Source organism: Schistocerca nitens, chromosome 1 (genome assembly GCF_023898315.1).
Source record: "Schistocerca nitens isolate TAMUIC-IGC-003100 chromosome 1, iqSchNite1.1, whole genome shotgun sequence".
Lineage (NCBI taxonomy): Eukaryota > Metazoa > Arthropoda > Insecta > Orthoptera > Acrididae > Schistocerca > Schistocerca nitens.
In genome coordinates, this window is record NC_064614.1 from 496,964,016 (window position 1) to 496,988,064 (window position 24,049).

The 24,049-nt window shown below is 39.4% G+C and overlaps 1 protein-coding gene across 2 annotated transcripts in view; it reads left to right on the forward strand.

Moving 5' to 3' along the window:
- The window catches only part of LOC126252758 (cytosolic carboxypeptidase-like protein 5), a 178,039-nt gene extending 154,314 nt beyond the window's left edge, over nt 1-23,725 (forward strand). For both annotated transcript variants that reach the window (XM_049953680.1, XM_049953688.1), the window contains 2 exons: nt 20,298-20,492; nt 21,104-23,725. In XM_049953680.1, coding sequence (XP_049809637.1) covers nt 20,298-20,492; nt 21,104-22,405 — 1,497 coding nt within the window. In that variant the 3' untranslated portion in view covers nt 22,406-23,725. The remainder of the gene's footprint in view (nt 1-20,297; nt 20,493-21,103) is intronic.
- The last annotated feature ends 324 nt before the right edge of the window (nt 23,726-24,049 follow it).

A 24,049-nucleotide genomic window follows, 5' to 3' on the forward strand; every position in this document is an offset into this window, starting at 1 on the left:
TACGTAGAAAATGACAAGACCTCACTTTCAGAGTGAAAACTATGTCTTGCTACATACTGACTGCAAAGATAAACCTGTACCAATCTACCAATCACATCTTGCACAGATGTATACAACCAGGCACTGTTCCCAGTTTCCTTGTGTGATTGGAACATTAAGAAACCTAAATATATATGGTGCAGTGAAAAATACCCTCTGTGAGCTATATTAAAACAATCTGCTTACACTGGCACCTGCAAAAGCAATGGCTCATTGTGTTTTGGTCTAAGAAGCCCTGATAGTAGGTACTCACATTAACTTCTTCAAACTCTGAATGTCTTCAGATTTTATTGAATCTGTTTATAATTGGGAACAGCTAGGCAGCACTGACTCAATGTGAAAAGGAAATTCATACATCCCATAATAAGTGATAAATATTCATTTATTTACTAATAAACTGTCTATTCACTTATTGCAGCAGATACAACTGTCTTTTATATTCTTCAAAGCCCTCTTGTGACCTTGGTGCCTGCAGACTGTCAGTATACTCCAACTATGTATAAGTAACAGGGTCTGATACTGTCCAAGAAGGTTCCAAAGTCCAGCCAGTCCACATAAAGTCAAAAACAGAGTGCCATATAAACTTAGTGCAGGCTGTGTACAAAACTAATCTAAGTGCACCACACCCTCAAAATAGTTAAGAGTCCAAAATCATATGGAAATTGTTGAGAGTCTGAACTGTTCAAATAACTTTCCCCACTCATCCCAATGAAACTGGTCACTGTAGACTGCTCTCCAAGACTGTCCAGTAGAGACTGCCCTGCGCATGTGCTCCACTGGCTTATATGGCCATTCGAATACTGAATACTGTTGCTACCGCCTACCAAAGTCTCATTTGGTTGCTTATTTAAATTTATTGTACATAATATGGGATTCAGACCTATCAGTAGGTGCAACGTTTGGCCATGCATCTGGCTACGTAGCCACAATTTTGATGTAGCATTGAATAATTATTGAAAAAATGAAATGTTTTTCTGTCTTATTAATCTAATAACAAAGAAAACATTATTATTTACTATGCAATATGCTATTGTTCTTGGCAGTGGCAGCTGGTTATCATGTGCTAATATGCTGTAGCACACTGTAAATATTGCACTAAAATTTTGCCATTTCTCTTCGAATGAAGCCAGAAATTGCACTAAAATTATGCTATTTCTCTTTGAGTGCAACTGGAAATTGGACTAAAATCACACTGTTTTTATTTGAATGCGTGCTGGTATGTACATAAAATGGGCAAAAAGATTCTTTTTATTGCTCTCTTCATGATAACTAGAAACAAGTGTCAAGTGCTGAAATTATGGTCATCTGTGCTAAGATCAACTCAGACAAGGAACACAGCTGCCTGTTTCGACTGTGCATTCTCTGATGTGACATAATTCCTTCCTGCACTGAGAGTGCCATGTGGGTCACAGCACCAGATCAATCTTTTCCATTGAAATTGTTTGTAATGTGTTATACGAGTGTAGATTATGAAGGGTTTTTCAGGGGCTGTTGCAAAAATGGCTCTGTGGGTGAATGGTTAGCTGCAGTGACTTGTAATGTATTGGCCTGTGTTCAATCCCCACTGCTGCCAACATTTATCTCATTTATTCCTCCCATTGTTAAACAGTTAATTGTAAAACTTTAAGTATATTTAAAAACTTTAATTTATATACATAAAATGAATATATTAAACATAGTTACAATTCCTGCCTTTGAAAGTCAAAAGGCTACAGATGGTTGTACAAAGCACATATACAACTAAATTTAGGATGAAAGGTTTCCCCTCCCCACAAAGTGTACCACAAAAATGAATTTATTAAATGAAATTAGCATTTTCCACTGTGCTGTACTAATTTTATTTTTGCACGACTAGTTTCAGCCTTCCAGACTGTTCTCATGTGATTTTTTGGTTCTGCAATAGAAAGCTATGCCTTTCGTATTGAAATGTCAGCATCTTTAAATTTGTGTTTCCTATTCATTTTGGTTTGCAAATACTGTTTTGTTGGTTTGACAGCTTGACATGTACTAAAGAATTACACCTTTGTAAATGTCAAACTGTTAAACCAACAAAACAGCATTTGTGATCCAAAGTGAATAGCAAATACAAGTTTTAAAGACATTGACATTTTAATATGTAAGGCATAGTTTTCTATTGGAGAACCACAAAATCACTTGAGAATGCCATTGAAGGCTGAAACTAAATTATTGCTGCAACAGTGGAAAATGCCACCTTCTTTTAGTATGAAAGTATCTTCTGTAGATGATTTACTAAAGAGGCCCTTTTCCAGTAGCTCATAGAAGGAGAAAGAGAGATTAAAAGAATTAGTTAAATCTTCTTCAAATATAAATCTATCAACAGGAAGGCATGGGACAGGGCTCTTCAATTTGGCTCAAACAATGTGAACAGAAGGGGGTAGATGCTCCTTTCAAGTCCCTATAATATTTCGTCTGAGTGGGTCATATGGAAAGGTAAAACACACACTAAAGATTTATCCATAGAGTATGAGCAATAGATAGCAAAGTGGTTACAAGTATGGACTTGTAGTTTGGTGGTTGGGGTTCAAATCCTGCTGGTTTCATCATTGTTTCACTTTAATTTTATTTTATTCCTTGCAATGCGAAATGATTAATTATAAAATTGAAATATATTTAAACAACTCAGTTTATATAAATAAAATTAATATATTCAATTCAGTTACTACTACTACCACCCTTGTAATTCAAAAGGCTATAGGCCACCACATTGTAGCACATTCATAAAAGTCAGCACAACCTGCATCTGATTATTGGGCTTGTGAAAGGACAGATAACCAGATTTTATGTGGTGTATGTTTATTTGACTGTGTTCTAAGCTTTGGTTCTAGTTTCAGTGACTGAAATAACAATAACTCTTTTTTTTTCAATTCCAAGGTGCCAATTTTTCATGTATTATTCTGTAAACAATGCTGCACAGTTTCAGTGCATCTGTATTCAAAGAACTACATCAAGGAAGCATAAAAAAAGGGCAGTGATATAGTTCTTACTTGCAGACAACCAATTTCAGTCAAGTGATCATCTTCAGTTCATGGTTACAATTACACTTAAAGAAAGGTTCCTTGGTGTCAAGTACAGCAGCATCTGTCACTTATACATGAATCCATTGTCTTATACATCTTTCTTCCAGTCACTAAATGCATGGATTGACAGTCCATTCCACTGTCTATCATACTGACTCACCAAGACAATAACAATGAAACTGGCCTTTGAGCTTTTATACCATTGTTTCTTCCTTTTTGATATACTGGCCACATCTTGATGTTTTTGGATAGGTTAGGAAATGTCCTCTTGACAGTTGAACAGTTTAGTAGGTATTGACGGTTATCAGTTTATTTCTGCATTATTTAAGTAATCTAGATGATATGTCATCTCAGCCACTGGATGTTTTTGAGCTTTGAAGTAATTCCAGGACATCATGTTCTGTAAAATCCACAGGAAAAATAAATAACTCATTTTTGTTAGTTACTTTGCTTAATTTTTCACACATAAAATGCTTACTCTCATAATTAAAATATGAGTATAATTTCGTGTTTGATTTTTGCATTTGTTTTTCTCATTTCAAGTGCATAAGTCCTCAAGTAGGTCAAACTGGTTTCTAATTGTATCAACAAAGGTATTCTACAGCTTGTTTCATTTCAGAAAATTCATCAAACCTCCAATACAAACACCCACTTCATTACATGAAACATCATTTGTAACAGTTACACAGATGACAAAATCACTGGCATGTACCATTTTGCTCTTTAAATCTATCTTTGGCGAAGTTTTTTGATCTCACACCTGGTTGCATCACAGTGAGAGTAGTGCTAGTAGTTTTATTCATAGGTAGATCACTTTTATAAGGATAGGTGGGCATGTATTGCAAGAAATCTCTTGAGTGTGATGTTGCAAAAGGCCAATGATATTTACAGTATTTGATTCCCCACATAATGTCTACCATTCAATCACAAAATTGGCTTCTAATGGCAACAGGGCCACAATATTGGCTGCTACTGGGAACAGGGGTGTGACTGGAGGTATCCAGTTACGTCTACAGCATGAGGCTATGGAGCGTACTTGAACTGCTTAGTCAATGAGTAACTCACAACAGTGCTACAGTGCCAGTGATGTTGATACAAAGCAGAGAAATGGCAATGATAAACAAAGGCATTATATTTACATCAACAGTTGCTTTAGTTGACTTGTCATCGGAAAACAACCCAAGGAATTCCACAAAGAGAGAGTGCCAACTGAACCATTAGCATTGCTATAATATGAGTCAGTGGAATGTGTGGTGTCATATATGCTTGACTGTGAGGACAGTGTACATAAGGAGTACAGTGATGACGTCACATGCTTAACAAGTGCAAATGATACTGAAATAGGTGTCGAGCCATAGAGTTCACCATCGTTATTGCACAGGGAGCCAAAAATCCTGTCTTCAGTGAAACATAGTAAAGGACAATCGTCCAAGGGGTGCATACTAAATGTAGTTACGCACATGGAAGATCATCCTCACAAAAGTAAAAAATAAATAAAATAAAAATAATTAAAAAAAAAATCTGTTGTGAACAGATTTGTAATAAATCCACAGCAATATGCCCATGCAAAAGCACACTGAATTACGCTACTTTGGATTGTAAAGTGCTGTTGCAGTTTTAATCATGCTTCTTGCAAGGGTTATGAATTTATTAAGCACCTCCCCCTTCCCCAACCCCATTATCTGATTTGATTCTACAAGTCATATAGGTGCAATAGTCAGCAGACATATAGAATAGAGACTGTGATTCAGTACCCTGACACTGCTCCCCTCTCCCCTAGTTGCACAATGTTGCCCTGTAGTTGAGGAGAATAATTATGAATTAGTAGGAAACTGACTGCTAGTAAACTGAAAGTAAGCAAATTTGCTTCCAGCAGCTTTTTGATAACACATTATGCCATAACACACCTATTAAATGCTTGTATACAAGTGTTTTTACTTAGTTAGGAAGGAGAGAGAAAAATGAAATAAGAATAGCTTTGTCTTGGGCTCATAATTATTCTGTGAATTGCTCAGGACAGTATTTCCTTTTATATTCACCTCATGTGAGCCCATCTTGAATGTCTCTCTTGTAGTATATTAGCTTCTCAAGTTTTCACTGCCAGAGGGACATTCCTTGGGTGTTTCTGTGATGATCAAACTATCAGTTGGGGATGGCAAAGAAGAGCAGTTTGAGATAGAAAGCTTTCGTCCAAAAAAAAAAAGTGAGTCAGAAGTTATGGAATCCAACGTATTCTTTCGCCATAGGGTGGTGGAATTTCGTGTTCCGCTGGATAGGTCAGGAGTCCACTACACCCAACAGGCGGCTACACGGGTATCTGGGGTTGTGTGGCGTGGACTGGGCAGTTTTTTAGGTTAGATGACCTCGGGCAAGTACAGAAAGGGCAACAGCCTCAAAGGGTGCAGGGCAAAGTCAGGACATGCGGGGACCAAGCAACAGTCGGCATTGTAGTTGTAAACTGTCAAAGCTGCATTGGTAAAGTACCGGTACTTCAAGTGCTGATAGAAAGCACTGAAGCTGAAATCGTTATAGGTACGAAAAGCTGGCTGAAACCAGAGATTAATTCTGCAGAAATTTTTACAAAGGCACAGACAGTGTTTAGAAAGGATAGATTGCATGCAACCGGTGGTGGCGTGTTTGTCGCTGTTAGTAGTAGCTTATCCTGTAGTGAAACAGAAATCGATAGTTCCTGTGAATTATTATGGGTGGAGGTTATCTACATCTACATCTACATCTACATCTACATTCATACTCCGCAAGCCACCCAACGGTGTGTGGCGGAGGTTATACTCAACAACCGAGCTAGGTTAATAATTGGCTCCTTTTACCGACCTCCCGACTCAGCAGCATTAGTGGCAGAACAACTGAGAGAAAATCTGGAATACATTTCACATAAATTTCCTCAGCATGTTGTAGTCTTAGGTGGAGATTTCAATTTGCCAAATGTAGGCTGGGACACTCAGATGTTTAGGACGGGTGGTAGGGACAGAGCATCAAGTGACATTATACTGAGTGCACTATCCAAAAATTACCTCGAGCAATTAAATAGAGAACTGACTCATGGAGACAACATCTTGGACCTACTGATAACAAACAGACACAAACTTTTCAACTCTGTAAGTGCAGAACAGGGAATCAGTGATCATAAGGCCATTGCAGCATCCCTGACTATGGAAGTAAATAGGATTACAAAAAAAAGGGAGGATGGTTTATCTGTTTAGCAAGAGTAATAGGAGGCAGATTTCAGACTACCTAACAGATCAAAACGAAAATTTCTGTTCCGACACTGGAAATGTTGAGTGTTTATGGAAAAAGAACAAGGCAATTGTAAAATGTGTTTTAGTCAGGTATGTGCTGAGTAAAACTGTGAGGGACGGGAAAAACTCACCGTGGTTCAACAACAAAGTTGGGAAACTACTGCGAAAGCAAGGAGAGCTTCACTGCAAGTTTAAATGCAGCCAAAACCTCTCAGACAAACAGAAACTAAACGATGTCAAAGTTAGTGCAAGGAGGGCTATACGTGAAGCGTTCAGTGAATTTGAAAGTAAAATTCTATGTACTGACTTGACAGAAAATCCTAGGAAGTCCTGTTCTTACGTTAAATCAGTAAGTGGATCGAAACAGCATATTCAGACACTCTGGGATGATGATGGCATTGAAACAGAGGATGACACACGTATAGCTGAAATACTAAATACCTTTTTCCAAAGCTGTTTCACAGAGGAAGACCGCACTGCAGTTCCTTCTCTAAATCACCTCACGAACAAAAAAAATGGCTGACATTGAAATAAGTGACCAAGGAATAGAAAAGTAATGGAAATCACTCAATAGAGGAAAGTCCATTGGACCTGACGGGATACCAATTCGATTCTACACAGAGTACACAAAAGAACTTGCCCCCCTTCTATCATCCGTGTACCGCAAGTCTCTAGAGGAACGGAAGGTTCCAAATGATTGGAAAAGGGCACAGGTAGTCCCAGTTTTCAAGAAGGGTCGTCGAGCTGATGCGCAAAACTATAGGCCTATATCTCTGACATCGATCTGTTATAGAATTTTAGAACATGTTTTTTGCTCGCGTATCATGTCATTTCTGGAAATTCAGAATCTACTCTGTAGGAATCAACATGGATTCCGGAAACAGCGATCATGTGAGACCCAACTCACTTTATTTGTTCATTAGACCCAGAAAATATTAGATACAGACTCCCAGGTAGATGCCATTTTCCTTGACTTCCGGAAGGCGTTCGATACATTTCCGCACTGTCGCCTGATAAACAAAGTTAGAGCCTACGGAATATCAGACCAGCTGTGTGGCTGGATTGAAGAGTTCTTAGCAAACAGAACACAGCATGTTGTTCTCAATGGAGAGACGTCTACAGACATTAAAGTAACCTCTGGCATGCCACAGGGGAGTGTTATGGGACCATTACTTTTCACAATATATATAAATGACCTAGTAGATAGTGTCCGAAGTTCCATGCGGCTTTTCACGGATGATGCTGTAGTATACAGAGAAGTTGCAGCATTAGAAAATTGCAGCAAAATGCAGGAAGATCTGCAGCGGATAGGCACTTGGTGCAGGGAGTGGCAACTTACCCTTAACATAGACAAATGTAATGTATTGCGAATACATAGGAAGAAGGATCCTTTAGTGTATGATTATATGATAGCGGAACAAACAGTGGTTGCAGTTACTTTTGTAAAATATCTGGGAGTATGCGTACGGAACGATTTGAAGTGGAATGATCATATAAAATTAATTGTTGGTAATGCGGGTGCCAGGTTGAGATTCTTTGGGAGAGTCCTTAGAAGATGTAGTCCATCAACAAGGGAGGTGTCTTACAAAACACTCGTTCGACCTATACTTGAGTATTGCTCATCAGTGTGGGATCCGTACCAGGTCGGGTTGACGGAGGAGGTAGAGAAGATCCAAAGAAGAGCGGCACTTCGTCACAGGGTTATTTGGTAAGCGTGATAGCGTTACGGAGATGTTTAGCAACCTCAAGTGGCAGACTCTGCAAGAAAGGCGCTCTGCATCGCTGTGTAACTTTCTGTCCAGGTTTCGAGAGGGTGCGTTTCTGGATGAGGTATCGAATATATTGCTTCCCCCTACTTATACCTCCCAAGGAGATCACAAATGTAAAATTAGAGAGATTCGAGTGTGCATGGAGGCTTTCTGGCAGTCGTTCTTCCCGCAAACCATACGCGACTGGAACAGGAAAGGGGGAGGTAATGACAGTGGCATATAAAGTGCCCTCCGCCACACACCATTGGGTGGGTTGCAGAGTATAAATGTAGATGTAGAATTCTGCCAATTGAATATACGAGGGCGGTTCAGAAAGGAACCTCCGATTGGTCACAGTGCGGGTTGTGGGGGGAGTAGCGACGCCATCTGTGCGTTCACGCACTCAACAGGTCAGTCGGCATCAAGCCGTGGTCGAGTGAACGTCGTACCTGCGCTAGTTTAGTTTTTGTGGCAGTTTGAAATGTGTGCTGCAATAGAAAACCCCGCCAAATGTGAAGTGCGTGCTGTCATAAGGTTTTTTACAGCCAAAGGATATTCTGCAGCAGCTATTCATCGTGAGCTTTGTGCCGTGTACAGACCAAGAGTTATGAGTGAAGGAGTTGTCCGTGAATGGGTACGTTTATTTAAAAGTGGACGAGAAAACGTTCATGATGAAGAGAGGAGTGGTAGACCATCATTGGTGACTGACGAACTCGTTCAGACAGTTGATGCAAAAGTTCGTGAAAATCGACGTTTCTCAATGTCGGAGTTGTCTACTGGTTTTCCACAGATTTCTAAGACTCTCTTGTACGAGATAGTGACAGCAAGATTGGGTTACCGTAAGTTCTGTGCACGATGGGTGCCCAAAATTCTTACCGTCCACCACAAAACTCAAAGAATGGCCTCTGCATTAGACTTTCTGTCACGTTATGAGGACGAAGGAGAACCATTGTTAAACAGAATCGTGACCGGTGATGAAACCTGGATTAAGTACGTGAACCCTGAGACAAAAGAACAATAAAAGATGTGGGCACATTCAAATTCGCCTACCAAACCAAGAAAAGCCTCGCAAGATTTTTCTGCCAGAAAACTGATGGCAACGGTGTTTTGGGATGCCAAAGGGGTGTTGTTGGTTGAATTCATGGAACGTGGTACGACCATTAATCAAGACGTGTACTGTGAAACAATAAAAAAGTTACGACGGGCTATACAGAACAAACGCCGTGGTATGCTGACTTCCGGTATCGTTTTTTTGCACGATAACGCCCGTCCTCACTCTCCTCGCAGAACAACGGCCCTTCTTGAGTCCTTCAAGTGGGACGTTATCAACCATCCACCTTACAGCCCAGACCTGGCGCCAAGTGATTATCACCTCTTCATGCATTTGAAGAAATGGCTCGGGTCACAGCGGTTTGATGACGAGAAGAGCTCAAAGATGCGGTCACAGGCTGGCTCCAGGCACAAGCGGGTGATTTTTATGCAGAAGGAATTTCAAAGCTTGTGAAGAGATACGATAAGTGCCTCAATCGCTATGGAGACTATGTAGAAAAATAGTGCAAAGATGTAGTTGTAAGATGTATATATTAAAATATTTTTATTTAACTTGGTGTATTTTTTTAAATCAACCGGAGGTTACTTTCTGAACGGCCCTCGTAGAAATGTGTTAATCATTGTTCATGGAATATCCCAGTCAAAAAAGGCCAAAAAATGTCGAATAGGTGGAAAAATCGTGTAGTTGCAAATTTTTATGCTCATGCATATGTGAGCTGTGCGTCCATGTGTGTGTGTGTGTGTGTGTGTGTGTGTGTGTGTGTGTGTGTGTGTGTGTGTGTGTGTTTTTCTTTCTGACAAGGACCTTTGGTGAAAGCTCAATGTGTAACAGTTGTTTCGTTGTGCCTGTCTGCAATTTTATGTGTCTTCTTTATGGTGGGTAGCAATCTATCCTTTTCATAATATTATTTATATTGTAACCTGGACTGTCTGTTGCTTGATTTTCTCTAGGACTAATAGCTTCCGGATCACAGGGGATGGAAAAATTGAAGATTTTTAAAAATAAGTGTGGTAGAGTCATATTAAAAGATAAATGGTGTTTTGAGGGTGTAACATGGTGAGGAATGGGGGGAAGTTGGAGAGTAGAAGCACAAGGAAGGTGGCTCACCAGAATGTGATCATGCATTTCCTCCTTTCATCATAGGTATGCAAACTGAAGACAAAGCAGATGACTCCCCACTCCATCTACTCCACTACATCAAGATGTAGCTACAATGTGTTTCACAATGTTGCTCCAACCCTCTGCAGCATGCCTTATGAATCACTGGTGATGCTGTGTGCAGACATACAATGCGAGTGTTTATGTTCCAAAAAGTACATTAAAACTATGTGTAATACCAATATTAGTTGCTAATAATACTAATGCAAGAAACAGATATGGACAGAATCTGTGTAAATCTCTGCACACTGTTCTACACTGCTAGAGGGGAAATTGATTCTTACTCATCCTGTATTGCAGCTGTAGTGTTCTTCTGGGAAAGGCAACTCCCCTCTACCCCTCCTGCCCTCTTATGAGCACTGCTCACTTTTCAGTTTACGTACATAATATACCTCCCTATCCCCAGCATTTCGTGTCCAGTTATCTTATGCGAGTAGACAAAATAACTTCACTGAACTTGTGTTTATACAGTGAAGTTATTTTGAGTTTATTAAAATGACTACTTATTTACAATTGTTAAGTGAGCTAGTATGTAAAAAAGTTCGACAGCTGGAGCTGTCAGCTGTCCACCACACTGAAAGGCCTGTCCCAAGTGAAACATGCTGTCAATATTTATTCGATAATGGTGATTTCATTCTGTCGACTCTCACTGAATGGAATACTTTCACTGCAAGAGAGCTGCCAAATGCATTACTCCAGTCTCAGCTCTTCCAAAATATGAAGAGGAACAGAGGCTTAAATTGTCTTTCTCTGTGACAACAGTAGGTCACCTAGATGGTATGGAACTTCAGATATTTCAAAATAAGTCATGCAGTATGCTACAGCAGACTACTATTTTAGACTCAAACAGTATCAGTTCCATTGCATCAGACATTTTCACACACAGCTTGGAAGATACACTGTGGATTCATGTTAAGTGGCTCCACTCAGTGCAGCTCACGCTACAAATGCCAGTGATTCCTGAGTGGAGGAGATTTATGCAGCCTACCAGTAACACAGTTAATGGTAAGAAAAGCACAATAACTTTCTGATCATTCATTAATTCACCGCCAAGTGACTACAACATGATTGCAGGGCTTTGCAGTATGCCACATTTACCAATCCAATCCCTTTGCCACCAACACTTATGAGGTCACTGATGACATCACACTTACAGATTAAGTGCTTCTCAGCCATTGTTTATGGGACCATATTTTACATAAAAGCTCACATAACAACTGGAAATAAGTACTCATTTACTAAACTAAAAACTGAAATTACATAGATTCTGTCCATAAGCATCTCTTGTATTAGTATTATTAGTAACTCATACCTCCATAAACCATGGACCTTGCCGTTGGTGGGGAGGCTTGCGTGCCTCAACGAAACAGATAGCCGTACCGTAGGTGCAACCACAATGGAGGGGTATCTGTTGAAAGGAAAGACAAACGTGTGGTTCCTGAAGAGGGGCAGCAGCCTCTTCAGTAGTTGCAGGGGCAACAGTCTGGATGATTGACTGATCTGGCCTTGTAACACTAACCAAAACGTCCTTGCTGTGCTGGCTGAAAGCAAGGGGAAACTACAGCCGTAATTTTTCCCGAGGGAATGTAGCTTTACTGTATGATTAAATGATGATGGCGTCCTCTTGGGTAAAATATTCCGGAGGTAAAATAGTCCCCCATTCGGATCTCCAGGCGGGGACTACTCAAGAGGACGTTGTTATCAGGAGAAAGAAAACTGGCTTTCTATGGATCGGAGCGTGGAATGTCAGATCCCTTAATCGGGCAGGTAGGTTAGAAAATTTAAAAAGGGAAATGGATAGGTTAAAGTTAGATATAGTGGAAATTAGTGAAGTTCAGTGGCAGGAGGAACAAGACTTTAGGTCAGGTGAATACAGGGTTATAAATACAAAATCAAATAGGGGTAATGCAGGAGTAGCTTTAATAATGAATAAGAAAATAGGAGTGCCGGTAAACTACTACAAACAGCATAGTGAACGCATTATTGTGGCCAAGATAGATACGAAGCCCACGCCTACTACAGTTGTACAAGTTTATATGCCAACTAGCTTTGCAGATGATGAAGAGATTGATGAAATGTATGATGAGATAAAAGAAATTATTCAGGTAGTGAAGGGAGACAAAATTTAATAGTCATGGGTGACTGGAATTCGACAGTAGGAAACTGAAGAGAAGGAAACATAGTAGGTGAATATGGATTGGGGCTAAGAAATGAAAGAGGAAGCCACCTGCTGGAATTTTGCACAGAGCATAACTTAATCATAGCTAACACTTGGTTCAAGAATCATGAAAGAAGGTTGTACACGTGGAAGAAGCCTGGAGATACTAGAAGGTTTCAGATAGATTATATAATTGTAAGACAGAGATTTAGGAACCAGGTTTTAAATTGTAAGACATTTCCAGGGGCAGATGTGGACTCTGACCACAGTCTATTGGTTATGAACTGCAGATTAAAACTGAAGAACCTGCAAAAAGGTGGGAATTTAAGGAGATGAGACCTGGATAAACTGAAAGAACCAGAGGTTGCATAGAGTTTCAGGGAGAGCACAAGGGAACAATTGACAGGAATGGGGGAAAGAAATACAGTAGAAGAAGAATGAGTAGCTTTGAGGGATGAAATAGTGAAGGCAGCAGAGGATCAAGTAGGTAAAAAGACGAGGGCTAGTAGAAATCCTTGGGTAACAGAAGAGGTACTGAATTTAATTGATGAAAGGAGAGAATACAAGAATGCAGTACATGAAGCAGGCAAAAAGGAACACAAACATCTCAAAAATGAGATCGACAGGAAGTGCAAAATGGCTAAGCAGAGATGGCTAGAGAACAAATGTAAGAATGTAGAGGCTTATCTCACGAGAGGTAAGATAGATACTGCCTACAGGAAAATTAAAGAGACCTTTGGGGGAAAAGAGAACCACTTGCATGAATATCAAGAGCTCAGATGGAAACCCAGTTCTAAGCAAAGAAGGGAAAGCAGAAAGGTTGAAGGAGTATATAGAGGGTCTATACAAGGGCGATGTACTTGAGGACAGTATTATGGAAATGGAGGAGGATGTAGATGAAGATGAAATGGGATATAGGATACTGCGTGAAGAGTTTGACAGAGCACTGAAAGACCTAAGTCGAAACAAGGCCCCGGGAATAGACAACATTCCATTAGAACTACTGACAGCCTTGGGAGAGGCAGCCCTGACATCTGGTGAGCAAGATGTATGAAACAGGCGAAATACCCTCAGACTTCAAGAAGAATGTAATAATTCCAATCCCAAAGAAAGCAGGTGTTGACAGATGTGAAAATTACTGAACTATCAGTTTAATAAGTCACAGCTGCGAAATACTGACGTGAATTTTTTACAGAGGAATGGAAAAACTGGTAGAAGCCGACCTCGGGGAAGATCAGTTCGGATTCCGTAGAAATGTTGGAATACGTGAGGCAATACTGACCCTACGACTTATCTTAGAAGAAAGATTAAGGAAAGGCAAACCTACGTTTCTGGCCTTTGTAGACTTAGAGAAAGCTTTTGACAATGTTGACTGGAATACTCTCTTTCAAATTCTGAAGGTGGCAGGAGTAAAATACACGGAGCAAAAGGCTATTTACCATTTGTACAGAAAGCAGATGGCAGTTACAAGAGTCGAGGGACATGAAAGGGAAGCAGTGGTTGGGAAGGGAGTGAAACAGGGTTGTAGCCTCTCTCCAATGCTATTCAATCTGTATATTGAGCAAGCAGTAAAGGAAACAAAAGAAATGTTCGGAGTAGGTATTAAAATCCATGGAGAAGAAATAAAAACTTTGAGGTTCGCTGATGACATTGTAATTCTGTCAGAGACATCAAAGGACTTGGAAGAGCAGTTGAACGGAATGGACAGTGTCTTGAAAGCAGGGTATAAGATGAACATCAACAAAAGCAAAATGAGGATAATGGGATGTTGTCGAATTAAGTCAGGTGATGCTGAAGGAATTAGATTAGGAAATGAGACACTTAAAGTAGTAAAGGAGTTTTGCTGTTTGGGGAGCAAAATAACTGATGATGGTGGAAGTAGAGAGGACAGGCAATGGCAAGGAAAGCGTTTCTGAAGAAGAGGAATTTGTTAACATCGAGTATTGATTTAAGTGTCAGGAAGTCGTTTCTGAAAGTATTTGTATGGAGTGTAGCCATGTATGGAAGTGAAACATGCACAATAAATAGTTTAGACAAGAAGAGAATAGAAGCTTTCGAAATGTGGTGCTACAGAAGAATGCTGAAGATTAGATGGGTAGATCACATAACTAATGAGGAGGTATTGAATATAATTGGGGAGAAGAGGAGTTTGTGGCACAACTTGACTAGAGAAGGGATCAGTTGGTAGGACATGTTCTGAGGCATCAAGGGATCACCAATTTAGTACTGGACGGCAGGGTGGAGGGTAAAAAACGTAGAGGGAGACCAAGAGATGAGTACACTAAGCAGATTCAGAAAGATGTAGGCTGCAGTAGGTACTGGGAGATGAAGAAGCTTGCACAGGATAGAGTGGCATGGAGAGCTGCATCAAACCAGTCTCAGGACTGAAGACGACAACAACAACAACAACAACAACAACAACAACAACCTGTATTCCATATAGTGTAAATGCACTGTATGGAAAATAAACACTCCCTGGCACACCTGTGCACTGCACTTTGACTAGTTTACTCCACTGCAGAATATTGTGCTCCTGTACATGCTCAGCTGAACAACGCAATTTGAATTACCAGTGGTACATTAAGATCAACCCCTGTGGAAAGGCTGGTCGTATTGACCCACATTCTCCCCTGTGAACTTTGATGAAAGGCAGCTCTTCTCCATGAGTTTAATCGCATACAAGGCAAACCACAACTTCCTATCCATCAAGACACCATTGTCTTCAGAAGAAACCAGTTTTGATTAAGAAAATCATCCATGAGAACAGCCATGGAACTGCATATCTCAGCTTAACTGAGTCATTGGAACGAGACTGGACAGAGGCTTGCCTTTCACATTGCCAGATCTTCCCCTGTATTACAAAGGAACCCTCTGCCTCTGGTCACTTGCACAGAACATGAATACGTACCACTCATGGTACAAGCATAGATTATCTTCATAGGTGGGGTAATGTGTGAAATTCATTAGCTACAAGTTCTAGTACAAAATTGCTTTGATAGGGGTAAAAGGCCTCTGTTTTATTGACTATGAAAAAGCATTCGATAGAGTACATCATAAACTCATGGAAATTCTCAAAAGAACTGATATAGATGAGAAAGGTATCTGCTGTATAGAGAATTTATATTGGAATCAAACAGTGCTGATTGAATTTGATAATGAGGTCACAGATTTGGTCAATGTATGAGTATGGAGAGGAGTCCGACAAGAATGCATTCTGTCACCCCTGTTATTTAACTTATACTCTGAGAGTATTTTTCAGGAGGCACTTGATGATGTAGAAAAAGGCACAAAGGTTAAAGTAGTGTATATCAGTTACATTTGCTGTGCCGATGACACAGTATTGATAGCTGCTAATTTAGATGACTTTCAACAACTCGTCGACACAGTAGGAGATTACAGCAGTACTCTAGATCTGAATATTTACATCAAAAAGGCTAATTTTATGATTGTCACACAAGAGTCCGACTCATTTAAAGATGCAAATCTACAGTTTCAAGGGTCTGTAATACAAATAGTTAACAAGTTTAAATACCTCAAAACATGGCTTTGTGAAGACTGGCAAACAGACTTGGAAATAAAATGTTACATAGAGAACACCTGAAATTTCTTCATAAAAATTAGAAATATTCTTACAAGCACAGACCTAGACCTAAACCTTAGAGTCTGATTTGTAAAATGCTACATCTGGTCCGGGCTTTTACATGGCTCTGAAGGATGGACACTAAATATGACAACAATGAAGAAGTTAGAGGTCTTTGAAATGTGGATGTATCACAGAATGCTTAAAATACCGTGGACTGGAAGAATAACCAACACCGAAGTACTGGAACAAATGAACAAGCAGTGAGAAATGTTGACATGCTTAAAAGAACAAAAACTGCATACCTAGGACATATAGTGTGGAACACCAAATATATGCTTCTGCAGTTAATAATAGAAGGGAAGATTGGAGGAAAAAGAAGACAAGGGCAAAGAAGAACATCTTGGTTGGGCAATATAACGCAGTGGACAGGACTATTAAGTGTAGACCAGCTATTACATACTGCGGTTCACAGAAGAAAGATGCAACATGTGGTCATCAACATCTATTCATGGATAAGCAACAGAAGAAGAAGAAGGGGGGTAAGGCTCCATCTCCAAAATGTGATTGTGGAGCACCCAGGCAAACCATTCACCCCCTTTTTTGTTGTTGCATTTTGCTTCATTACTGTCTTTTTCTTTCAGTTTTCCAGCTTGGTTCTAAAGGAATGTTTTCTTTTCAGATGTTTGTTTATTTTGGTAAGTGTCAAGTCAAAGCCTTCTTATGTTTATCTTAGCTGCCATGGTACTAGTAAATTTGCAAAGCCTTTTAATATTGAGAACACAATCAATAATGGAAGCTTACTCTACAGTTCATATTGGATTGGTGTCTGGGGTGTGCTGAACATTCTTCCTCCACCAATAATCATATCGGCTATTTCTGAGATGGGCACCACCAAACAAACGTGTTAGCGATCTCAGCTGGAGAGTGACTTATTGTGTCTGCCTTCCACTGAGGGGGGTGACATGTGCTCGGCTTTATTCTTATTGAACTAGTGCGTACTGTACATTTGTCTCTAAAATGTGTTCTAATCTACATATGGTGGACAAGCACCTGATGTATGGATTTGCAGAATTGCAATGTGTTTGAGGCCAGATATTTGTATGCTGATAGATTTTGTAGTAGACATTTACTGAACAATAACACCTTTCAAAGAAGACGTGAACATTTTATGCAGACAGGCTCTTTTGCAAGAAGGTTATGTCATTGTGGAAGACCAGTCTTAGAACCCCTGATGTAAAAATCGAGCATTTCATGCATTGAGGACAAAAATTGTAGCAGTGCCAGAGAAACAGCAGAAACTGAGAAAGGAATCGTGTTACAGTGCGGAAAGTGTTGTGAGCTCAACTCTTTTATTCACATCAGCTTCGGAGAGTGCATGATCTTACGGAATTAGGTTTTCAGTCCAGGAAAGCTTTTTCTCTATTTGGTTACTGAGGATGTGTGCTCAGGGCCAACACTTTTTGTCTATAATCCCATTCACAAGACATCAGCATCAGTTTAGCATTAATGTATGGGCAGTCATGATTGGAGACAGATTTATTGCAGCTTTCATTTTGCATGGAACAATGAGTGGAGCATCATGCAGTGCATTTTTAGTAGAACATTTACATATTTTGTTGGAAGAAGTTTCACGACACTTACATCTGAACATGTGTTCTGTGCATGGCAGAACACCTCTTCATTTTGCTCTACAAGCAAGAACAATTTTAAATCAGCATTTCCCAGATAAATGGATAGGTCATGGTGTGGCAACAGCTTGGCCAACACTAATCAGTTTTGGGAACAATTAAGGTAAATAGTGCATTCAAGACCTATTGTGAATGTGAAAATTCGTCACTAGCATATTTAAGAAGGATTTCAGCAGATACAGCAAACACCTGGAATATGGGAGTGTATAAGACAACCCACAATGCGGCGTTTAGAAGCTTGTGTTATAGTTAATGGTAGAGATTTTGAGCATTTCATTTGGCCACGGGAAAACAATATCTGACGATAAAAAATAATTGTAGACCCAAGCTGGAAATCTGAAAACGAAACAAAAACAAACAGAATGAAGCAAACATATAACAACAAAAAATTGGCTACAACTAAGAAAATTAAAAAAAGTTGACAGTATATACACTGATCAAGCAGAACATTATGACCACCTACTAATAGCTAGTATGTCCACCTTTGGCATGGATAACAGTGGCAATGCATCATGGCATGGAAGCATAGAGGCCTTGGTAGGTCGCCAGAGGGAGTTGGCACCACATCTGGACACACGTCAGCTAATTCCCATGAATTCAGGGGACGGGGGCGATGAGCTCTGACATAACGTTCAGTCTAATCACAGATGTGTTTGATCGGATTCAGATCTAGTGAATTGGGTGACCAGCACAGCAGTCATAATTTGCCACTGTGTTCCTCAAACTGCTCCATCGCAGTCCTGGACTTGTGACATGGAACATTATCTTGTTGAAAAATTCCACTGCCATTGGGAAACATGATTGTCATGAAGTGGTGTATGTGGGCTGGAACCAGTGTATGATAGTCCTTGGCTATAATGCTGCCTTGCACAAGCTCCATTGGATAAAGGGATTCCCACGTGAATGTTTCCCAGAGCATAATGGAGTTGCCGCCAGCTTGTCTCCGTCCTGCAGTACAGGTGTCAAGGAGTTGTTTCCCTAGAAGATGATCGATTTGCGCCCCCCTCATCAGCATGGTGAAGAAGTTATCATGATTCATCAGATCACACAATGCTCTGCCACTGTTCCAATGTCCAGTGCCGAAGGTCATGTGCCCATTTCAGTCATTGGTGCCGATGTTGTGGTGTTAACATTGACACATGCATGGGCTTTCAGCTGCAGAAGCCCATTGTTAGGAGTGTACGGTGCACTGTTTTCAGACACACTTGTACTATGCCCAGAATTAAAGTCTGATATTAGTTATGCCCTTAGTTCACTGCCTGTCCTATTTTACCAGTCTGCCCTGCCTACAGCATCCGACATTCTGTAATGAGGTGTGGTCGCCCAATCCCACAACTTCTTGACATGATTTCACCTTGGTTTCATCACATGTTGAAGACACTCACTACAGCTCTCCTCGGACACCTGACAAGTCATGCAACTTCTGAAATGCTCGTACCAAGATGCTGCGTCATCACAATCTGCCCTCGGTCAAACTCAACTAGATCCCATACCTTCCCCATTCTACATACGGACAGCACACCCACTGATACTAGAGGCACCGTGTCTGTGTGTGTGTGTGTGTGTGTGTGTGTGTGTGTGTGTGTCTTACAAGCATTCATTCCCTGGCTCACTTTGCAAATATTGCCCATCAACAGCTGTGTGAGAAGTAGATGTAGAAAGAGATGGTCATGGTTTTTGGTCACCTTATTCACCTGATTTCTTCTTGTGGGTTCACATGAAGAAAATATTGTGTACAAAACATCTGTTAAGACTAAAGAGTATCTCCTAGTTACAACTGCACTGACTTTGTCTTTATTAGAGCAATAGATGTTTCTTTTCTGATAAAACTTTTCCAAGTATGTGACCGTTTCGTCATATTTTATGGACCACTGTTTTGGTTGCTGTGATCTTCATCTGGATTGTGTTTTTCCTAATCAGTCAGTGCCATATTCAGATTTTATATATTATTAATGAATCCTACTCCTAAAGTCAGCTCATCAAGCAGTGCAGGAAAAAACACATTAAAAGGATATGAAAATGTGTAAGTTTTCGGAACTTTGAACAGTTGCTGTGACTGTAGCAGCTTGTTCCAAGTTGTAGAGGTATATGAAATTATTACAGACATATGCCTAATGGGATATCTGTCATCATCAGCAGACAAACATAAAACTTGATGGAGTGTAACACACTGACATTCATATTCAGGAGGGAGGCAGTTCAGATCTTCATCTGGCTATCCAAATTTAGCTTTTCTATGATTTCCCGAGATCCCTTAAGGCAGCTGCCAGGTTAGTTCCTTTGAAAGCGCATGACCAGTTTCCTTTCCCATCTTTTCTCAATCCAACTTATGCTCCATGTCTAATGACCTCATCATTGATGATATATTAAACCCTTATCTTCCTTATCAATAATAATTTTGTAATTGTTTCAGTTATGAATTCCAATTCCCTATTTATGTGAGGTACCTTCCACCATGGACTATACAATGGCCTGCAGAGTATATATGTACATACCTAACAAAAGCTGATTTTTAGTTACAGTGACAGTTATGTAAAAAAATCTTTTGTGTTCTCTAATTTGTTATCTGCTCCATAGGTTGGAAGAGCTCTTGGCGTGTCAATATTGGACCTTTCAGGACAGAACCCATGGAGTCGCATACCCAATTCTGAGTTCCGTTCTCTAACTGGGATAAGGGACTGGCTGCGTGCTCATTGTATTCCAGAGCAAGCACATGGACACAAAATGTCAAGAGCTCAGAGGCAAGCACGTAACTCACAGCCCATCTCACAGGTAGGCGAACAAGTTACGCTCTTGGATGACATAAATATCAAGGAGTGCTGTATATGTTAGTTTTCATTTTGACTGAAGAATTATAAATTCCTGTATCATTACTCGCACTACAAATTGTTTCAGTGATGTCTGCATTTGAGGCATGGTTATGTAGAATGTGATAAAAAAATTATTTTTAAAATGTATATATAATAGTTAAAATTGTGAGACTGAGATTTGTCCCATTTAACTATAGTCTTTCGAGGACCGTATGTAATACTACGCCTTTAATATAAGGGACCATGCAAGATTTTTAAAATATTTTTTATATTAGAGTGTTATTTTTGTAATTCTGTTATTTACTTGGGCATTTTTTTTTAGTTTTTAAATCATTGTGTTCAACTGGTATATGATATGAAACAGTTCTCTTTCTAAATTGTACGGTTTTTTGACAAATACATCATTTCATACGCCTATTGTGTATGCATTCAGTTCTCCATCCATGCATGTTTAAGAGTTCCTGTTTTATAAGCAGCCTGCCTCTCCCAGGCTCTGTAAAGCATGCCAGTCAATATAAATAGAACTAATGACTGCATTTTTGCTGAGGATTGAAGTGAGAGAGTCTTTGCCAGGTTGCTGCAGCCGGCAGATCACCACTGCGGCCATCCAGTAGTGATACTGCCCTCAAGAGCATTCCACGTGTCCGAAGACTGGCTCCCCTCCCAGCAAAAGCTACCAGCAAGCTGAATGGTAACTGCCCTCAAGGCATTGCAGAAGAGAGGAAAGAAAATGTTTCAGGTTTCCCTGTAGGCACATCTCGTACTGTGTCAGATGTGAGGACTGGTCGCAGTTTCCAATCATCCAGAACCCCTGCAAGCCCATGTTCTCTACAGCGATGTCATTTAACTGGAACAAAGAGAGTCAGAGGTACTCCAGGTGCTGCAGGAACATGTGTTTTTAAGCAGATACTTAGTGTTAAAACTAAATGTGTATCTGTTGCTGCAGTTGCTGCGAACTCAAAGAATGGGAAAAATATGGTTAATGGAAGAATACTTGGTAATGTTGGAAATGGCAAGAGAAGTGAACAGAATGTTTCTACCTCATACAGTCATTCTTCCAAAACAAGAGTGCCAAGCTCCAAAAATTCTCACGAAAATCGATTTGGATTTCAAGGTGCAGATATCCAAAAGGATAAGGTATTGTTGAAGCAGGTATCTCGTGGAAGTGGCATTACAGTAGGGAGAATAGTAACACCCAACAGGATAAAAATTATTAAGGATGATCACAAAGCACTATGTGATCAGCACATAGTGAAACAAGGATCAAAACGTCTAAAAATATCTCCTGTAAAGGGTGATCATTCAATTTTCCATGCTGCTTCACAAGTTGATAATGGATCAGTGTCTGTTGCAAATTTAAGCTGCAAAGGTGCTTTGTCATTAAATGCTGATACAGATATAAGTATGTTAAGAAGTTTTAATACTGTGGATGAAATACCAAAATTTTCAAAAGATGTTAATTATTCTGAATGTAACAGAGATAAGTTGCACTGTAATTCCTTACTGAAGGAAGATACTGATAATAGCAGCTGTCACTTGTCTCAGGCTAGGAAACAGAAACCACTCACAAAACTAGCAAATACTGTGGTTCATAGCTGCAAACATGATGGTGATAATGTCACTGGAACAAGTAAAGATAAATATAGCACTAGGCTTGATAAGCAGGCGAAAAGTAAAACTACACACCTCTCACCCGTTAAAGTACTGAAGAAGTCACCATCATTTGGGAAAAAACTGAATACTGATGTGACAAAGAAACGAGTAAAAGTCTCAGTTAAAAGTCTCACTACTGTTGCTGCTAAGCTGAAAAAGTCATTTAGTGGAGAACTAGCAATAGACAAAAAAAGGAAAAAAAGTAAATCTAACAAGCTTTAAGAAAAAAAACAACTATACTTTACTTGAGTAGCCTGTGATAAATGTATGAAATATGTTGAAAATATTATGTTTATACTGGAATATATCGATAAATCTTCATAAATATATTATACATTTTATTCTTAGCCTTAATCAATGTATATGTTTATCTTTGTGGAGAAGTCATGTATATACAGCCACAATACTTCAGGACTACAGGGTTTGATTTTTTTCACTTGCAAAATTACATTGTTGAGGTGATAACTTCATACCACAAATGCATTACTTCTCTATGGGGGTAATTATTTGTTCTTGTGAGAATACTTTATTGTATTATACAATTATACCAATTCTTCTGTGAAGATTAATATGAAGCATTAATTAGTTTGTATGACACTGGTACTGAAAATTTATCTGTAAGAATACTTGTGTGTTTACAGAGAACAAAAGATAGTTTCTATCTTCTGTGTACAAGTGCTGCCACTGTCTTTCTGTTTCCTGTATGCACCATTCCTTGTTACTGATCATTGTTAATATAAATTATCTTAAACTATGTGCTGGTTTGTTCGTGTTGTTGCAATGTAATTGTTGTAGAAAACATAGTGTTCTGAGTGCTGCGACTAATGTGTTTACTGCCTCAGTGTGTATAGTAAATGTGCAACAAAATGAATTTTTGAGGTTTTACCAGATTTTTTGTACTTCAGTGTTAATAGATCATTGATTTAGAGATCTGAATGCCCCTTGGTACTTAAATGATATATCTACTAAAATAAAAATATAGTGTTGTTGTGCCCCATAAATTAAATTTAGATAGGCTTTAAGACTGTGAAACATTTTCAGGGAAATGTTTCATGCATTGGTACCTTTCAAACATAATCTTTTTCCACACAATTAATTGCTTGTGGAAAAGTAAGACTTGTGTTGTGAAAAATTTGTACTTGGTGGTTTATTGTTGCATCATATGAGCACTAGATGTTTTTTTTTTTTCAGATAAAAGTAAATGAATTAATTATATTGTCTGCCTTTTCTGCCTGTGTGTGTGTGTGTGTGTGTGTGTGTGTGTGTGTGTGTGTGTGTGTGCGCGCGTGTGTGTGCGCGAGCGTGCGTGCGTGCGTGCGCATGCGTGCGTGCGTGCTGTTCACAAGCTTCTTTACTCATATTTTACAAGTATGTTCACAAGCTTCTTTACTCATCTTTTACAAGTATGTAGAGGAAAAACAATTATGTGAATGAATCTTTGCTTTTATAAAAACAAAACACATCATGTTTTGTTGGTTTGTAATATTGAAGCATATTAAACTTAAAATGTGCTGAGCACACATAAAAATTATAAAACAGAAATTTCTTGATTTTTCAGTGTGATACGTGCTCTCACAACTATATTCTTAAATAAAAATGTACTTATTTTGTTTTTCTTTTTATGAATGTGCTGTATTAGTCACATGCCATAGGTACCTTCATGTTAGACAACAATTAAACATAATTAAATATATTTTGGCGACGTCTGCCCAGACTTCCTGACCCATGTGTGCAGATTCCAAATTATCTATAACATTACAGACCAAGTAGGGCATGTGTGTAATCGCACACGCATGTACACACACGCATTCACATATTAAATAAATTGTTATTAGAGTACTCTTCTAGTCCCGAAACGGATCTACC